At 40.8% G+C, this 15,699-nt stretch overlaps 1 protein-coding gene across 3 annotated transcripts; it reads right to left on the bottom strand.

Annotated features, from left to right (window-relative positions):
* Positions 1-4,090: 4,090 nt before the first annotated feature.
* LOC131240664 (uncharacterized) lies at positions 4,091-14,964 on the bottom strand. 3 transcript variants are annotated; one of them, XM_058239049.1, is made up of 3 exons: positions 14,701-14,951; positions 12,475-14,587; positions 4,091-4,873 (listed from the first exon to the last, which is right to left on the bottom strand). In XM_058239049.1, the coding sequence occupies exons 2-3, from the start codon at positions 14,095-14,097 to the stop codon at positions 4,520-4,522; spliced, it is 1,977 nt and encodes a 658-aa protein (XP_058095032.1). In that variant the 5' UTR covers positions 14,098-14,587; positions 14,701-14,951; the 3' UTR covers positions 4,091-4,519. The 3 variants fall into 3 exon arrangements, with proteins under 3 accessions (XP_058095032.1, XP_058095031.1, XP_058095033.1); XM_058239048.1 differs by having other exon boundaries at positions 12,475-14,951; XM_058239050.1 differs by lacking the exon at positions 4,091-4,873 and adding an exon at positions 9,534-12,178 and having other exon boundaries at positions 12,475-14,964.
* Between the last annotated feature and the right edge of the window lie 735 nt (positions 14,965-15,699).

Raw genomic sequence — 15,699 nt, 5'->3', positions numbered from 1 at the left:
TTGTCATGATGACCAGGGTAGCATAGATTCCAGAACGGGAATGGTTCAGATCGTCATTTAAGATGTACACGGGGGTGGAAAACTAGCTCCTTATTACCGATGTATGGCGGACCGTTGTCTAGCAGAACCACGAGCCAATATTGCGTTTCCAACGGGCTGGGAAAAGGACACGAATGATGCTAGGTGCACCTCCACGCATACGCGTTTGGTCGCCTGAGACGTACACGAGTCAAACCGAGTCGAGCTTGGCTCGAGTCTGCAAGTGGCTAACCCCAGCTTGAACTCGGCTCAACTAGGTCCTCAAGGCTGACAAGCTCAGCTCAAGTCAGCTCAAGCTAAGTTTTCTCAAACACGTATCATGCATCTTTGAATTTTCATAAAATGCAAATCAATATTAACACTTTACAAGTATTTCACCAAACACTCCGTGAGTAACATCAAAATTAATATATGAAAATAGTCACACTTCATTAAGGCATTTCATCAAACACTCAATGAGAAACATCAATATCAAAATAACCGAGTCAATGAACCGGTTTGATGCGAGTCGATCCAAGTTGAGGTCCGATTCTCGAGTTAAGTTTGGGCAAGCTCAAACTTGGCTTGAAATTTTTTCAAGCTCCAAAAACCGGCTCAACTCAGTTTGAATCCAATTTAGAGCCGGGGCGAGTTGAGTCGAGCAAGCTGACCGTGCTAACTCGACTTGTGTATAGCTCCTGGGTGTAGGGGTGTCAATGGGCCAAGCTTGGGATTAAAAAATAAGATTTTTAAATAGAGCCGGCTCGGCAGCCCCATCTCGAAAATGTTCAAAATTCAGGCCGAGACCTACCCAGGCCTGGCCCGTTGACGGCCCTAGTTGCATGGCACTTTCGACGACAGAACACTTTCGATAGTCCACTAGGCTATCGAAGGGAAATAGTTTGCAGATCTCTTCGGACCAAGCACGCGCAACACAAATTCCCAGGGAGAGGGTGATAACTGATAAAAATGTCAGCTGGCCTTGCCATGTTATGGGGTTGTTTGGAGCCTAAGAGGATGATAACTGGTAAGCTACTCAGGCTTCAAGTTGCTTATCTTAGTTTCTACTAATTATGCTAAAGTCATTAAGGCCTATTTTTTAAATTTGAAGCTAATTTGAATGGGTAGATGAATTTGAAGTCTAAAAATATATTTAATAACGGCATGAAAATAAAAATGCTGAAGTCTGAAAATTAAGTATAGAATCTAAAACAACCAATTTGTTAACAAAAGCATAAAATGTTTGAAATCAACTATTTTGACACGTTTGCTCCTATTTTTTGTTTAGAGATGTGGGAGGGGATCCATAACCGTGAAACTTACCATGATGTATGTGCCTTATATCCACGCCTACATCCACTTAAAAAGCCCATTTTAGGGTATGATCCCAAAAATGAAGCAGATCCAAATCTCAGGTGGACCATAATATAGGAAACTGTGGTAATCAATTATTAAAAATTTCTCATAAGCCACAAAAGTTTTGGATCAAGCTAATATTTGTGTGGCCTCTTCATCCAAGTCTTTGTGACCCTATAAACAGGTAGGATGGCTAATAAAACATTCTAGTGGCCACTAAGGTGTTACAGGGTAACACCTAATCAGCTCCAACATCATCGCAATCTTCCTTGAATACGAGATCCGCGGATGCCACACCCATGCCTAGTTAGATAAGGAAGATCCTATCAGGGCCTCTATAGGGCCTATTATAATGTATTTGTTTTATCCACTATCCATTCAATTTTTTCGTATTAATTTAGGGCATGATATTAAAAAAAACAAGGCAATTCTAAGGCTTAAGTGGGCCACACTATAGGAAACAGTGAGATTTGGGTGGCTACTGTTGAAAACTTCTTGGACCCACGAAAGGCTTTGAAGAAGCCGATATCCATGTTTTCCCTTCATCCAGGTCTATGTGACCTAATCAACTGGTTAGATGGTAAATAAACATTACAGTGGGCCATAGGAAGTTTTTAATGCTGAGTCGTTCAATCACCCTTGTTTTCTTGTGGTGTGGTTCACTTGAGATTTTGATCCGTCTCTTTATCTCTCTCCCGCACAAAAATGATCTCACAAAAATGGATGGACAGTTTTTATATAATACATCCACCATAGTGGGGCCCACATAAATTGGTAGCGTCCGGTTAGTAGTGTGTGGCACACCATGCAATCCTCTTCCACTACTCATGTAATCAGGATTTCCTGCTAAAGCTTTTCGCATAAACTTCTTGCACTGGGATGCTAGGTGAAGCCGACCGTGATGTTTGTGGCAAATCTACCATGTCCATTTGTTTTGCAAACTCATTTTAAGTCAATAAATAAAAAAATAAGGTAGATCCAAAACTCAAGTGGGCCACACTATAGAAACAGTGGGAATTGAGCGCTTACCGTTGAAAACTTCTTGAGGCCACAAAAGGCTCCGAAGAAGTTGATATTTGTGTTTTCCCTTCATCCCGGTTTGTATGACCTTATGAAGAGGTTAGATGGTGAATAAACCTCACAATGGACCCTAGCAAGGTTTCAACGGTAGTCATTCAATCCTCGCTGCTTTCGGTGGTGTGGTCCACTTGAGCTTTGGATGTGCCTCATTTTTAAGGCTCATGCTCTAGAATGATCTGAAAAAGTTGATGGACAGTGCAGATCTAAAACACAAATCATGGTGGGGCCAAAAAAGTTACACAAGTTATAAATTGGGTTCTGTATTATGCAATTTATTCCAGAAAGAAAAAATTTATTTCGCAACGTGCCTAAGGATAAATTTGAAAGCAATTTTTTAAAAAAGAAGCTTTAAAAATATTTTACAAAAAGGATTCATGGCGTGCATTTCGTATTTCAACATTAAGCCAGACCTCCTTCACCGAAGAGAGTATGGTCTCCATTAGCGAGACCTCCCTCGCCAAAAAAATATATAAAAAAATCACAAAGCCCACGGAGCACTTTGTGAGTTTTGCATTCCATGATTTTTTTCAATATTAATAAACAAGCTCAAAGTCACTTTAAGTGAAAAAGGAGTTACTTATAATTGATTGTAAACCAAACTTAATTATCTCAAATAAGTTAATATCTACTGTTGTCAGTAGAAAAGGTAACTTATTTGGTGGTATTCAAATGGGCAGTAAAAGACTCGGCAATTTGGATTGGCTAGTTCAATCTTGGGTTGAATTGGGTCTCAACCGAATTGGATTGATTTTTGGTATTAAAATGAATAGGATTGGATGCAAAATCCTATATAACGTTAATAGGAATTATTAAAAAAACGTTATGTACGTATGTCAAAAATGAGTTTACAATGCATAGCGTTTACAATTGATCCTATCAAAGTTACTAGAGATTCCCGTAACTAAGGCGTTTCATGTCGGATAGGAGTGCGAGCTGACCATAGGCTGCACAGCTTTGGTTCATCTTAGTCTAGCCTCGTGCCTAGGTGCCTTGCCCTTTCACGGGAGTAAACTGATTGACAATCTAGACAGCTCGGATCAAGCTGTGTGGCTACCTGCATGGCTATGATAGTAATTATGCATATTGGTAGCATGAATCTGGATCCAATACAAAGCTGTAAACGTGTGCAGTGTGGTGTTTAAGTGCATCTTGGTTGGTGAGATCTAATTACACTTGCTTGTCAATGAACTAATAAGAGCATATGAACATTTTAATCAGATTGGGCCAAGGCCCCACTTTGGGTCCCCCTATGAGTGACATGCAAGCAATCTCAAGAAACCCCATTAGGTTAGAACCCATGGTTTAGTGGTATACTGAGTGCATTTCAACACTGAGGTCATTGGCTCGAGTGCCCATGTAGCACGCTAGCATGGTAGAATGCACATCGTCTGATCATTTGATCTACATGATCATTTCTGGCCGGCGGTCATTCTTTCATCTACTTGACGACACATACATTTCCACTGTTCTACGTCCCACAATCTTCACCATACACATGCCACAAGTTCTGATCCAGAACATTGATTCAGTGATGTGGATGGGGCGCAGCCAACAATTCATGGCGACTGGCCCACCTAATCAATAATCACGAAAAAAGTTTCAAAAAGGTCAGAACCCATTCTACAGCAAAACCAGATGAAATGTAGTGACCTGTTCTTCAGAAAGATTCAATGCACCATATGCACCAAGCAAATGATTGACCCAATAATACAAGAAAAGACAGGAAACGCTACCTCCAATACAAATCAATGCAATAGAGAGAACTGGTGTAAACATTCATCCAAAGAATGCGCACACAATGTAGAATGTTCTTGTCTTGTCGGTTAGAATCATTCCCAAATTTACATCACCGCCATCCATTTCATCAGGCTTTCCCAAGTCTAGAATTTACCGGGATGGGCCATCAACTTCCCTGAGCATGACATTTTCTCCCACGCCAAAGTCCAGACCAGGGCACCGAAATGTTTCATCTAATTCAATCTGGTTTCTTCATGGGAAGTTAGTTGTATGATGCAATCAGTCCAAACTCCTTTTGCAAATCCGATGGTCTGATTTTCCACAAATTTCATTGATTGTGACCTCTTGCCCTCCTCGTTTTGCTCTTGTTCTTGCTCTCTTGCATCTTCTTTTTCTTTGCTTCGACCGTTACCCATGTATAATCCGGCGGTATTATGAATGGGTCTTGAATATCTTCTACGCGACTGCTGGGGCCCGTCATCACGGACGAGCTTTGACGGTAAGGGGCCTTTATCCACTGAAGCCATGAACTCGAAGATGGTAAACCTGGGCTTTCTCGGCCTGCCGAACGATGGTGGCCTGGGCTTGAAGGAGGAGTGCAGAACTCTTCCAATGGCTGTAACTCTTCAAACTTTGTGAATGTAACAATCACTCTAATGGTAGGGACTACTGGAATAGCAACCTGAAAACAGCTACAGATTATTTTCAATGACTATAAACAGAAACGGGTACATAGATGGAACAAAATCAAATCTTGTTAAGACGGTGCATTAATTTAGACCATCCAAAATAGGTCATATCCAAGCGATATAAAATCCATCACACTTTGGCCAGATAAAACAGATGAGAATGTACAAAAAACAAGTGCTTGAAGCATGCAGCTCAGGTTAGAACAGCCAGATAGTAGAAATGAGTGTCTGATGCAGGTAGCCCCCACACCTCTGAGCACCATCTGATAGAAACAGATGGCGCTCGATTTGGGTTTTGATGACATGAAATATTTTTGCTCTTGAACTATTCCTTTTGTTCTTGTGGATAAATATGTGAAAATCCCTTTTCCAAAAGAAACTGTATTAAAAAAGAAAAAAATGGATGGATCGGAACAGAAAAAATAAAATGAGGGTCTTATGAAAGTGTCAAGCTTCCAATGGCAGGAAGATCCTGCAGTAACCTCTTTTACAACAATGGTCTATAACAAATCATCATAGATGCCTATTGGCCTCCGTGCATACTTGGAACCCGAATCCTTTAGGATTCAGACAGGTTCCGACGACCTGGGGCCCCTGGCTCCATATCACCACGTTCCCTGTCATTTTGAGGGACAGAACCAATGATTCCGATTGTATTTGGTTTTGGATTGGAGCCAGAAGGAAACTGATGTTCCTTGCAGGGTTCTTCCTGCAAAATGACACAGAAAAATGATATGGAGCCCTGGTCAGAGACTATCAGTAACTGAAATGGATCCAAATCTCCTTGGACGTACATAGCTGAAGAGTCAAACTCACAGGTGAGTCAAAGAAAAACAACATGGATGCATGAGTGCCAGGGGGTGTGTGCAAATGAGTCTTGTACTTGCAAGATGAAGGGAAAACCCCAATGAGTTGCAAATAGGTTTTCCTGGTAAGCAAGTAATAGCAAAGTCAGATATGACAGTCGACTGCTTTGAGATTCTTCTAACACACCAAGGATCACCCTGAGCGCTATGAACAGAACCAAGTTCCAAGGCATAAACTGATCTATTAGGACTGAGCCACTAGGCCCATAAAACACAGGCAAAAACCAAAATATAAAAAATCTGATTGAAACCAAGAACTGGCATTTAATTGCCTTTAACAAAGATACTTGGGTCTCGATGGAGAATAAAGCTTCCTTCTGCCCACCCTGTGGCCACCCCTCACAACCGTATCTATATTAACCCACTCACATATTCACAAAATTTTCATGGCCCCCTCGGCCAAAGGATTGCAGTCCAAATTACCCAACCTTCAAAACACTGCATAAAACAATCTTCATTGGGAAACAATAGAATTGTCTCTCGTCGCCGAGCTCTAATAGCCTCTTTCCTTCCATCTTACAGTACTTAATAGTTAATATCCAACCTATTGGCCAAGTCCAAGCCACCTCAACCAGAAATAGGGAAAGCCCATAACCCAAACTCTTTGTTTTTTTTTTTTCTTTTTCTTTTTCTTTTTTAGTAAACACCCCCAATCCTCATTGGCCACCTTGGGGAAACTATCCAACCATGTAGAGGTGGGTGCTCCCACTTCTTCATTTCGCTCTGAGATTGCAATGAAGCAACAAATGGCAGAAATGTCTTTGACTTCCAATGAAATGTTAAAAGTACACAGAACCTAGGGACATTCCCCTTCTGCCTTTATTACCTCCACTCTCACACTTCATACAACACCCTTCAGAGAAACTGCTCTTATGATCTATAAAAAACAAAAAGAAAAAAAAACAAACAAAACTGCTCTTATGTGTCCTGAGAGATAAAATGGCAGCTTCAGCTAACGATCTGAGCAAACTCTAATGAAACAATCTTTATCCACTAGCTCCAAATCCGAAGGATAGACTTCCTGAATTCACCGCCACATCAACCGATCCCTAGAAAAAAACACTCTCAAACAAAATGAAGCCCAAGCTCAATGGAATGGACACCTATTTAATTCTAAGATTGTTGAGGCTCCATCTCACCCACAATATCTGGGTGAGAATGGATTGTAGTGAGATTGATGAACTCCTAGAAGTGGGTCATCATCAGGGATCAGCAACAGGCCATTACCTTTTGCACTTGTTATAGATGAATTAACCGCTCATGTCCAGGCCGCAGTTCCTAGGTGAATGCCATTTGCCGATGACTTAGCGTTGGTCAACGAGATGGAGAGGGAGCAAATGCTAAATTGGAGGTTCAGAGAAGGCACTGGAGCCTAGAGGCTAGCTCAAAAATTAGCAAAACGAAAACGGACTATTGGAATGCAATTTTAGCATGAAATTATAGTGGCAAGGCTTTAGCTAAAATTGACGGTCAAGAACTTCCTCAAAGCAATTTGTTTTGTTACCTTGCCTCCACTAAAGGATGGGGAAATCGATGAGGATATTTCCGATAGAACCTAGGGAATGAAGTGGAGATGTGCCTCTAGAGTGTTACATGATTGCTGTGTGCCTATAAACTTAAGGGTAAATTTTATCACCATTATCTTCATCTAAGCCTTATTCCAACTAACTGACAGTCAAGAACTTCCTCAAAGCGATTTGTTTTGTTACCTTGGCTCCACTAAAGGATGGGGAAATCGATGAGGATATTTCCGAGATGTGCCTCTAGAGTGTTACATGATTGCTGTGTGCCTAAAAACTTAAGGGTAAATTTTGTCATCATTATCTTCATCTAAGCCTTATTCCAACTAACTGGGGTTAGCTACATGAATCATGTTCCGCCATTCCACTCTATCATGGACCATATCCTCAGTTAAACCATAGGTCCTCATGCGTTTTCTTACTATCTCCACCCACATCCCTTGGGTGCTCCCCTTACCCTGTTAGAGCCTTCAAATTGAACCAACTCACTCCTCCTAACCAGTGTAGTTTTTGGTCTCCATTGCACATGGCCAAACCATCCAAAGTCCACTTTCCCTCATATTATTACCTATTCGTTTTACTCGTAAGTTTCCTCTGTTGCATTTGTTTCTAATTCTATCCATCCTCATCTTGGTACTCATCCATCTCAACATCTTCATTTCAGACACACATGAACATGTTGTTCCAAGATTCTGTACCACAAAAGCATGGCTGCTGCAGCTGGTCTTATATCTATCCTATAAAATTCCCCCTTCAGTTTGATTTGTACGTGACAATCACATAAAACTCCAGAGGCACATCTCCACTTCTCAATCTCACAGATCTCATATATTATTGACAACCCAAAATATAAAAAATGGTAGTTTTGGAGTACTTCTTGGTCAGCAATCTAACTACTTCCTCATTTTTAATCCTACTGTTGCTAAAATTGCATTCCGCATGCTTGAGGGTAAATTTTATAAGGCGAAAATTCAACTGTCTATGTTATATGACGCGGTGTTGGGCAACTAGAAAGAAACATGAACAGAGATTTGAGTTTAAAAAGATGACAGGACTAGGAAGGACAGAAATTAAGGATAAGTTCATCCAAAGCGAACCATAAGTCATCCCAATAAGAGAGAATGATGGAAAAGTGTCTTGAGATGGTTCAATCATACACAATATGGACTAGGATGGATCTAGTAAGGAGGTGAACATTCATTACAGTTGAAGGACTTGAAAAAAGAACATGAAGAAGACCAAAATGGAGTTGGATAGAGGTGCTGAGAAGGGATATGGGGCCTCAAGGACTGGGCCTTGGATAAGGATTGATTGGCGAAACAAGATTGTCAAAGACAATCAAAATTAGTTGGGACAAGACAATGATTGTTGTGGTGGTGCTGATGATGATCCAATTTCCCATAGAAGAAAAGATGCCTTTGAACCATTAGCCAACCAGGCCATCTGGACAACTCCATCAAGGGCACTAAAAATGTTTTTGTGCTTCAACAAGTCAGGGTGATATTGCAAACAATCAACTCCCTATGATACCCCTAATACTATTTTAATCAGTATCAAAACCTCTAAATTCAAGGTACACTAAACATGGCGCTTGATTTACAAAATGCCCTTGAGATCGTCGGAATGATAATCAAAACAACTCCTTTACCCCTTGAACTATTGGTTTGGCTGTTGATCATGCCACGTCCCTTTCCATACTACATGCTGCATGGAAGTGATTTTAAAAGTCATTTTGAAGACCTTAACTCTCTGGCCCTTAGGCCCATTCCAACAATGCCACCTAGCATCAAGGCCAACCTCATGTACCACAGGCTTTTGTACCCCCAAAAATACTTCAAAGCTTTGTGACCCAGGCTTGGGTGTCATACTCATGAGTGATTATGTCAGCTGTAAGTGAAAACGTGGTAGTCTTGATGTTCCCATGACATACTTGGGAAATGCAACTTTTCATAATGAACTGTCAATTTATAAAAGGGACGTATAACCAACCACCTATCATTTAGTGCATCTCCCAAAAACCGCCTACCTACAAAGTTTTTACAAATAAATGCATACCTTTTAGGCATACAGTCGAAAAAGTAGCAAGTTTGATTTTTACTGACGGCAAGTTAACAAAAAGAACAGATAGCAATGTAACTAAAGGATTTGCCCCCTTTTGAGCTCATGTAACCCAAACTATGGTGGGACTCATTGCAATGTCCTTGTCACATCCACTCCGTCCATCAGTTTCGCTAGTTCATGGTAGGACGTGAGATTATAAAAAGTAAATAAAATAAATAAATAAATAAACTAGACATATTCAAAATCATGTGGGTCACACCACAGGAAACAGTGAGGATTGAACACCCACCATTAAAACTTTATCGGGGCCCACAGAAGTTTCAGATGAGGCTGATATTTGTGTTTTTCCTTCATCCTTATGGGCAACATCTTATGAATGGGTTGGATGGAACATAAATATGATGACGGGTCGTCCCATAAAGGTTTCAACGGTGAGCATTTCCATCCCCCACTGTTTCCTATAGTGTGATCCACCTGAGTTTTGGATCAACCTAGTTTTGAGGCTCACGTCCTACCATGATCTAGCAAAACTAATGGATAGAGTGGATGTCACAACGACATCATTGCGGGCCCCACATAGCTGGGTAGGCGGGTTAATTAAAGGCTTTTTAACTATGGGATTTTTGGTCCCCTAGAAAATATGGTATTCTATACATATAGATTTCTCAAAAATAGGCGATTATTTGGAAATACATTAGAAGTATGTGGTTTTTTGGAAGATGCACTAAAGGATAGGAATTTATCTGGAAAATATCTCTTTAAAAAAAAAGGTGCAATTTCTTACCCTCAAGGACACATAATTAACAACCCTACCCCTCCTATGCTAAGCGTTTCCACTAGCACACTCAACGATATCACAGGAACTAAATCAATGCCTCCCATGCAGATAACGCAAAGCAAACATGCAAAAGGACTCTTGTCTTCCACAACTAATCAGCCATCAAGGACCCATCTAAGGTGATGGGAAGAACAATCAAAAGCTACTTTGACCATTATACAAAAGTTCTAAATTCCTAACATATCCACCATAATTCATGCAAAAATAAAGCCTTCATTGAGGATGGAATAAATGCTCACATCAAGAACGTATGCTCAATGTTCCTTAATTGATTTTTTTATTTTTTTTCCTTTTCTTTTTCTTTTTCCTGAGAGATGTAGCATTTCACAATTGATGTGGATCATTTCCTGAAATGAAGGTGAGAAAGAACCTACTAGGTAGTAGCAAGGAATGCAATTAACAAATGAACACAATCGCATGTTCTAAACTAGTGAGGAACATGTCCTAAAAAGAAGGTCGGCAGAACTTAGTCGATAGTAACGATGTATGTTACTAACAGGTAAACACATGCAAAATGTGAAAATGCTTAGTGATTAGAGCAAAGGGTTGTGTGGGTGTGACTAGAGGAATCAACAAGAAAGGGAGAGAGAACTGAGGCATGAGATGATGAGAGTTGCTTACCTCTCTTCCTTAATAGCTGTATTATAACCATGTGATAACAAGATAACTACAATTAAAATATATCATGTCAAAAAAGAAACCAAAAGATAACAAAAAGGATATACATCTGTTATTGTACACACAGGGCTGTGTAACTTCATCAGTATGGTGCTCTGTACACACACACACACATGGCTGTGAACTCTAACAGGTTGAAACATTCAGATCACAAGTTCAAACCTAGCTGGCACTACCATTTTTTTAAAAAAGAGCGCTGGCACTACCAATAAAAAAGAAAAAGGAAAAAAAGAAGAAGAAGAGAATATTGATAAAGGTAACGTCCGAGGTTATAACTTTTTTAAAAAGGCAAACTTCTATTCAGATAATAACTTTGGGCAAAATGCTCAAACCGCATACTTATCTACCCACAAAAGAAACAACCGTATCTAGACTTGATTAAAATAAAACACGTCACGCTAAGAGAAAATAAATGAGGTAATGAATGCATGCAGATGCTACAGACAACAGTTTGTTATCTAGCAAACCTCATAAGAGGGTGTGTTTGGATTACGGATTATATCCGTAATGTAATGTAAAAATGTAATGATTACAAATTACAATACCTGTCAGATGGAAACCGGGTAATTTGACTGTCATTTCTTGTGTTTGGATAGGCATGGTAAACTTATAATGATGATACTTTTACATTACAGTAATGTCACAACAAGAAAAAATGTCAAATCAACAGGTAAAATATACTGTTGTGTGGTTGGATAGGGGATTTCCACCTCAATATGATGTAAAATTGTAATTATTACAAATTCTTTTTCCTGTCTTATATTACATCTGCATTTGACTACCTAATTACATGCCGAATTACGTGGATAAACAAACATCAGAAAACTCTAATGATGATACTTTTACATTACATTTTGGTTGTAATCTGTAATCCAAACATGCTCTAAATAGATAGTGAAGACCTCAAGGTTATGTCTGATCATATATTCCGTCACAGCAGCAATTTCCAACTGTTTAATCTTAACATGCTAAGAACAATCTAGAAGTTGAAGAAAGAGATTTGTTTTCTTTTTTTCTTTTGAAAACATAGTAATTCTGCTATGGTGATGCAGTTTCTCCAGAGGTGGGTTTTCCTAAGCAGTTTCTCCAGAGGCGGTTTTCCTGAGCAGTTTCTCCAGAGGTTGTTTTTCCTAAGTAGTAATTTGCTCCCTCCCTAAATCCTCCCTACATTTGGCATGGATATCATCAAATCGATTGTAGATCAAATAAAATGAATCTTGACTGCCAACTTCTTCCCTCAGCAACATGTTAAGCCGAGACGATCCCAACTAATTTCATTGCGTTTAGTTCATAACATCAACATTCATAGAAACATTTGCAGCTTTACGTCCTACCCTACAGGAAACCATGAAAAGGATTAAAAGATTTTTTATTTTTTTTTCAAGGATTACAGTAATTATATGGCAGATCCAAGATCTACATACAAGTTGCAGAGAAGGGTTAATGCTAGAACAGCAAGAAAAGAATATTTACGTGCAGTTGTCATGATGGATGTAACAATTTCAAATGCATCAGCATGCAAAGCGAATATCAGAACAAGGAACAAAGAAAAACCAAGCATTTGAAGTGCACATCATATACTAAAATTACCATACAATAACTTTCAAGCGTTATATAGTTAGGTCACAGACCTTGACTGGAAACGTTCCTGGAGGAAGCTTTGTGGTAAGAAGTTCTCTCAAACGACGGATTGCCTTAACCTTGTTGGCAAGTATATCAAGCATTGGGAGGAGTTCATCAGTATGGAGCGGGAAGTTTGGAGAAAGCCAGAGGATAGGCCTCAATCCTTTCCTGTACTCGCTGTCAGAGCCAGTGTCCCTGCGTCGATGTCCACTTTCGGAACTCACAGCAGATCTTTTTGAATCTCTGTCCCTTCCCCTCCGATGATCCTCCCCAATCACAGGACTCTCTACAGAATGCCTTCCTGGTTTGCTCTGGAACCTAGATGGAGATTCACCAAGGAGATTGCTTACCTTCTCGTCAATGCAAAGCGAGCTTCTTGGCGGAGCGATCTTCTTCGATCCCTCATATTTGGAACCCCTCTTTCCCCAGCTGCTGAACCACCCCTTCTTCTCCTGCTTGGCCATGCCATTGCTGCAACTATGCAAGTCTTCAATAGGGATATCCCTTGGCTCATAGCAACTGTGCCGGTGAGCAATTAAAACATCGGATAGACCGTCATCAGTAATCTCCGAAGAATCCATTTTAAGCGCAACCTCCAATTGCCTCTTCTCATCCTCCGTCAAGAGGTCCTCGTACTCCTCACTCCCGGTGTCATTCTCATTGCAAGATGAGAAGAACTCGTCATCCGTCATAGCTCCAGGGACCCGCCTGGACTTGACGCTCACAACCACATGGTGCATATCATACACCTTGGCTTTCCACGGGCCGACCATATCTGTCCTCTCCTGCCTTCTCCATGTTAACTGTGGCAAGAGCACCGCCTGAGTTACATCGATCCCAGGCCTGAAAATATTAGTCTGAGACATCGCAGCAACTTCCTGTTGAATCTCGCTTTCAGTTGCCTGAGAACCAGCACCGTCCAATGCATTCATCACCTCCTTATCCTTATGCGAAATCATGCACAGGGACCCAGGTGGGACCCTCCTGTCTTCCGATCCGTCCCCGAGAAACAAAACACTCTGATCTGATCGCTGAATCCTGAAACCATCGAAACCAGCCAACGTCATATCTGCCCTCAAATTCGACCCCCTCTTCCAAATCTTGTATGTGTCCGATGGCGCAATCCGTGATATGAAAGGAATTACAGAGCTCTCGAAATGGAACGTGATCTCCATATAGAAGTCCCTCATCCTCTTCATTGTCCCAATCAGACGAGGCAGCCTCCGGCACCATTTTGCCCATGCCAGCAGCTGGTAATGCCTGACTATAATCATCGCGATCCCTTCCTCCCTCATGCAAATCGCTTCTTGGAGAGAGCTCCAGCCCTGATCATTCTGCAAGCTCCAGTCTGCACCCGCAACCATCAGCATCTCGGTGGCAGTCGCATCCCCAAGCTTGACGGCAAGATGAAGCGGTGTCTCCCGGTTGGGGACATCCCGGCGGTCAATCACGGCAGAGATCAAGTCTGCCTTCTCCTCCTCAGCCAATGAAGCTGCCTCAGTGCAAATCTCATCTGGATTGCAGGGCCGTGGGAGATTGGAAAGTATGCGCTTGAGAGAGGCATAATCCTTCATTGCTATGGCCTTATGAACAGGGCTGTGACCATATTTGGAGATGTCGATTCCTGCCATCCCTCAGGACTCAGGAGATCAAAATCAATCTAGAATGGCAAATGCAATCAGACCCAATTCACAATTACCCGCACAAACAACACGCACCTCTCAATTCTCGACAGGTACAATCAGACCCAACTCAAAACCACCTTAGAAAGCATAACTCCACCAAATTAATCTTTACAAGAACAGATAAATCAAGCCCAATTCACAACCTCTTCCCCCCAAACAGATCAGAGATAACGGAAAAACCCAACCCAATTCAAATGCGTCCATAACCATCTCCCAATCCAATCCCGAAATACGAAAAGAATGAGACCCAGTTCAAATCTCCCACCGAAAAGGAAAACCCAGGTCTGAAATCTCACCTCCTGTCACCACAAGATCCAATTTCACCCAAAAAGTAAATGGAGAAACACATCCACCAAAAGGCTCAAAGGTCCCGCCTCTCCCCCCTTCCCTCTTTCAAAAGCAGATAAAACAACGGATCCTTGTGGTTTAATCCAGACTAGACAAAACCAGGAACATGCATGTGAGAGAAAAAAAAAAGGTGGGAATCTGATAAAGAAATGTAAAGATGCAGAATCAAGAAAGGAATGCAAGAAAAGAACAAAACCCCACCATCCACAGCAATGAAGAGAGAGAAAGAAGCCCCAATAGCAGTAGAATAAAAGAAGGAAAATCACTTTAGAGAGAGAAAGACCTACTGCAGGAGAGGAAAAAAAAATAAAAATGAAATGGGTCATGCAATCTCTGCTGGAAGCTGCACGAAATGAGTGGATAGTCTGTTTTGAAGGAAGAGAGAGAAAGAGAGACCGTTGTCTAAAGACGGAAGGATCATATGGGGAAGAACTTTCCTTCTATTCTCTTCTTACGCATCGGCCTTTATAATACGCACCGCTGTATAACGCGCGTCCATGGTTTCGGCTGGATGTTCGCTGCAATACATCCCGATATGTCGTGAAATTAGCTTTTTGATTTGGGATCATCTTTCAATGATCCAAACCGTTTATTTGATGGGCCTCATCTTTTATGCACGATAATAAAAAAGTTTTATATTTGAATTCTCCTTTCCTTTCAATGCGGACAGTCTCATTCACATTGAATAATCAAATAATTGAAGTTTTTGAATCTAGTAATTGTTTGGGATTTCTTCATCCACGTTGGTTTCCCATCATATAAACGGTTTAGATCATCGAAAAAGTACCCATATCCAATGGATGACGCCCCGACGCTTCATTTTTTAATACGACAGGATGTATTATAGCTAACATCTTGCGATAAATCGGAAGCGGATTGCCTGTGACCCCGGGCACAGAGATATACCTATGCCCGGGGTCCATGAAAACTCGAATCAGTCCATCTGTTTTTAAAGACTACAATAGAACAGGATTATAAAAATCAGAAAAATTAAAAAACTCAGGTGGGCCACACCAACAAAAATGGGAACAACAAATCCACCGTTGAAAACCTCTTGGAACTGACCATGATGCTTATATAGCATCCAAACCGTTCATAGAATTATTAACACTCAGATAAACTATATGAAGAAATATCTTCCTGATACAAAACTTCTGTTACCGCAAAGGGTCAAATCTCCACTGTTTAATGTGGTATAGA

Source organism: Magnolia sinica, chromosome 3 (genome assembly GCF_029962835.1).
Source record: "Magnolia sinica isolate HGM2019 chromosome 3, MsV1, whole genome shotgun sequence".
In the NCBI taxonomy this organism is placed as follows: Eukaryota; Viridiplantae; Streptophyta; class Magnoliopsida; order Magnoliales; family Magnoliaceae; genus Magnolia; species Magnolia sinica.
Note: the sequence above shows the minus strand (reverse complement) of the source record. Positions and strands in the feature narration are given on the sequence as shown.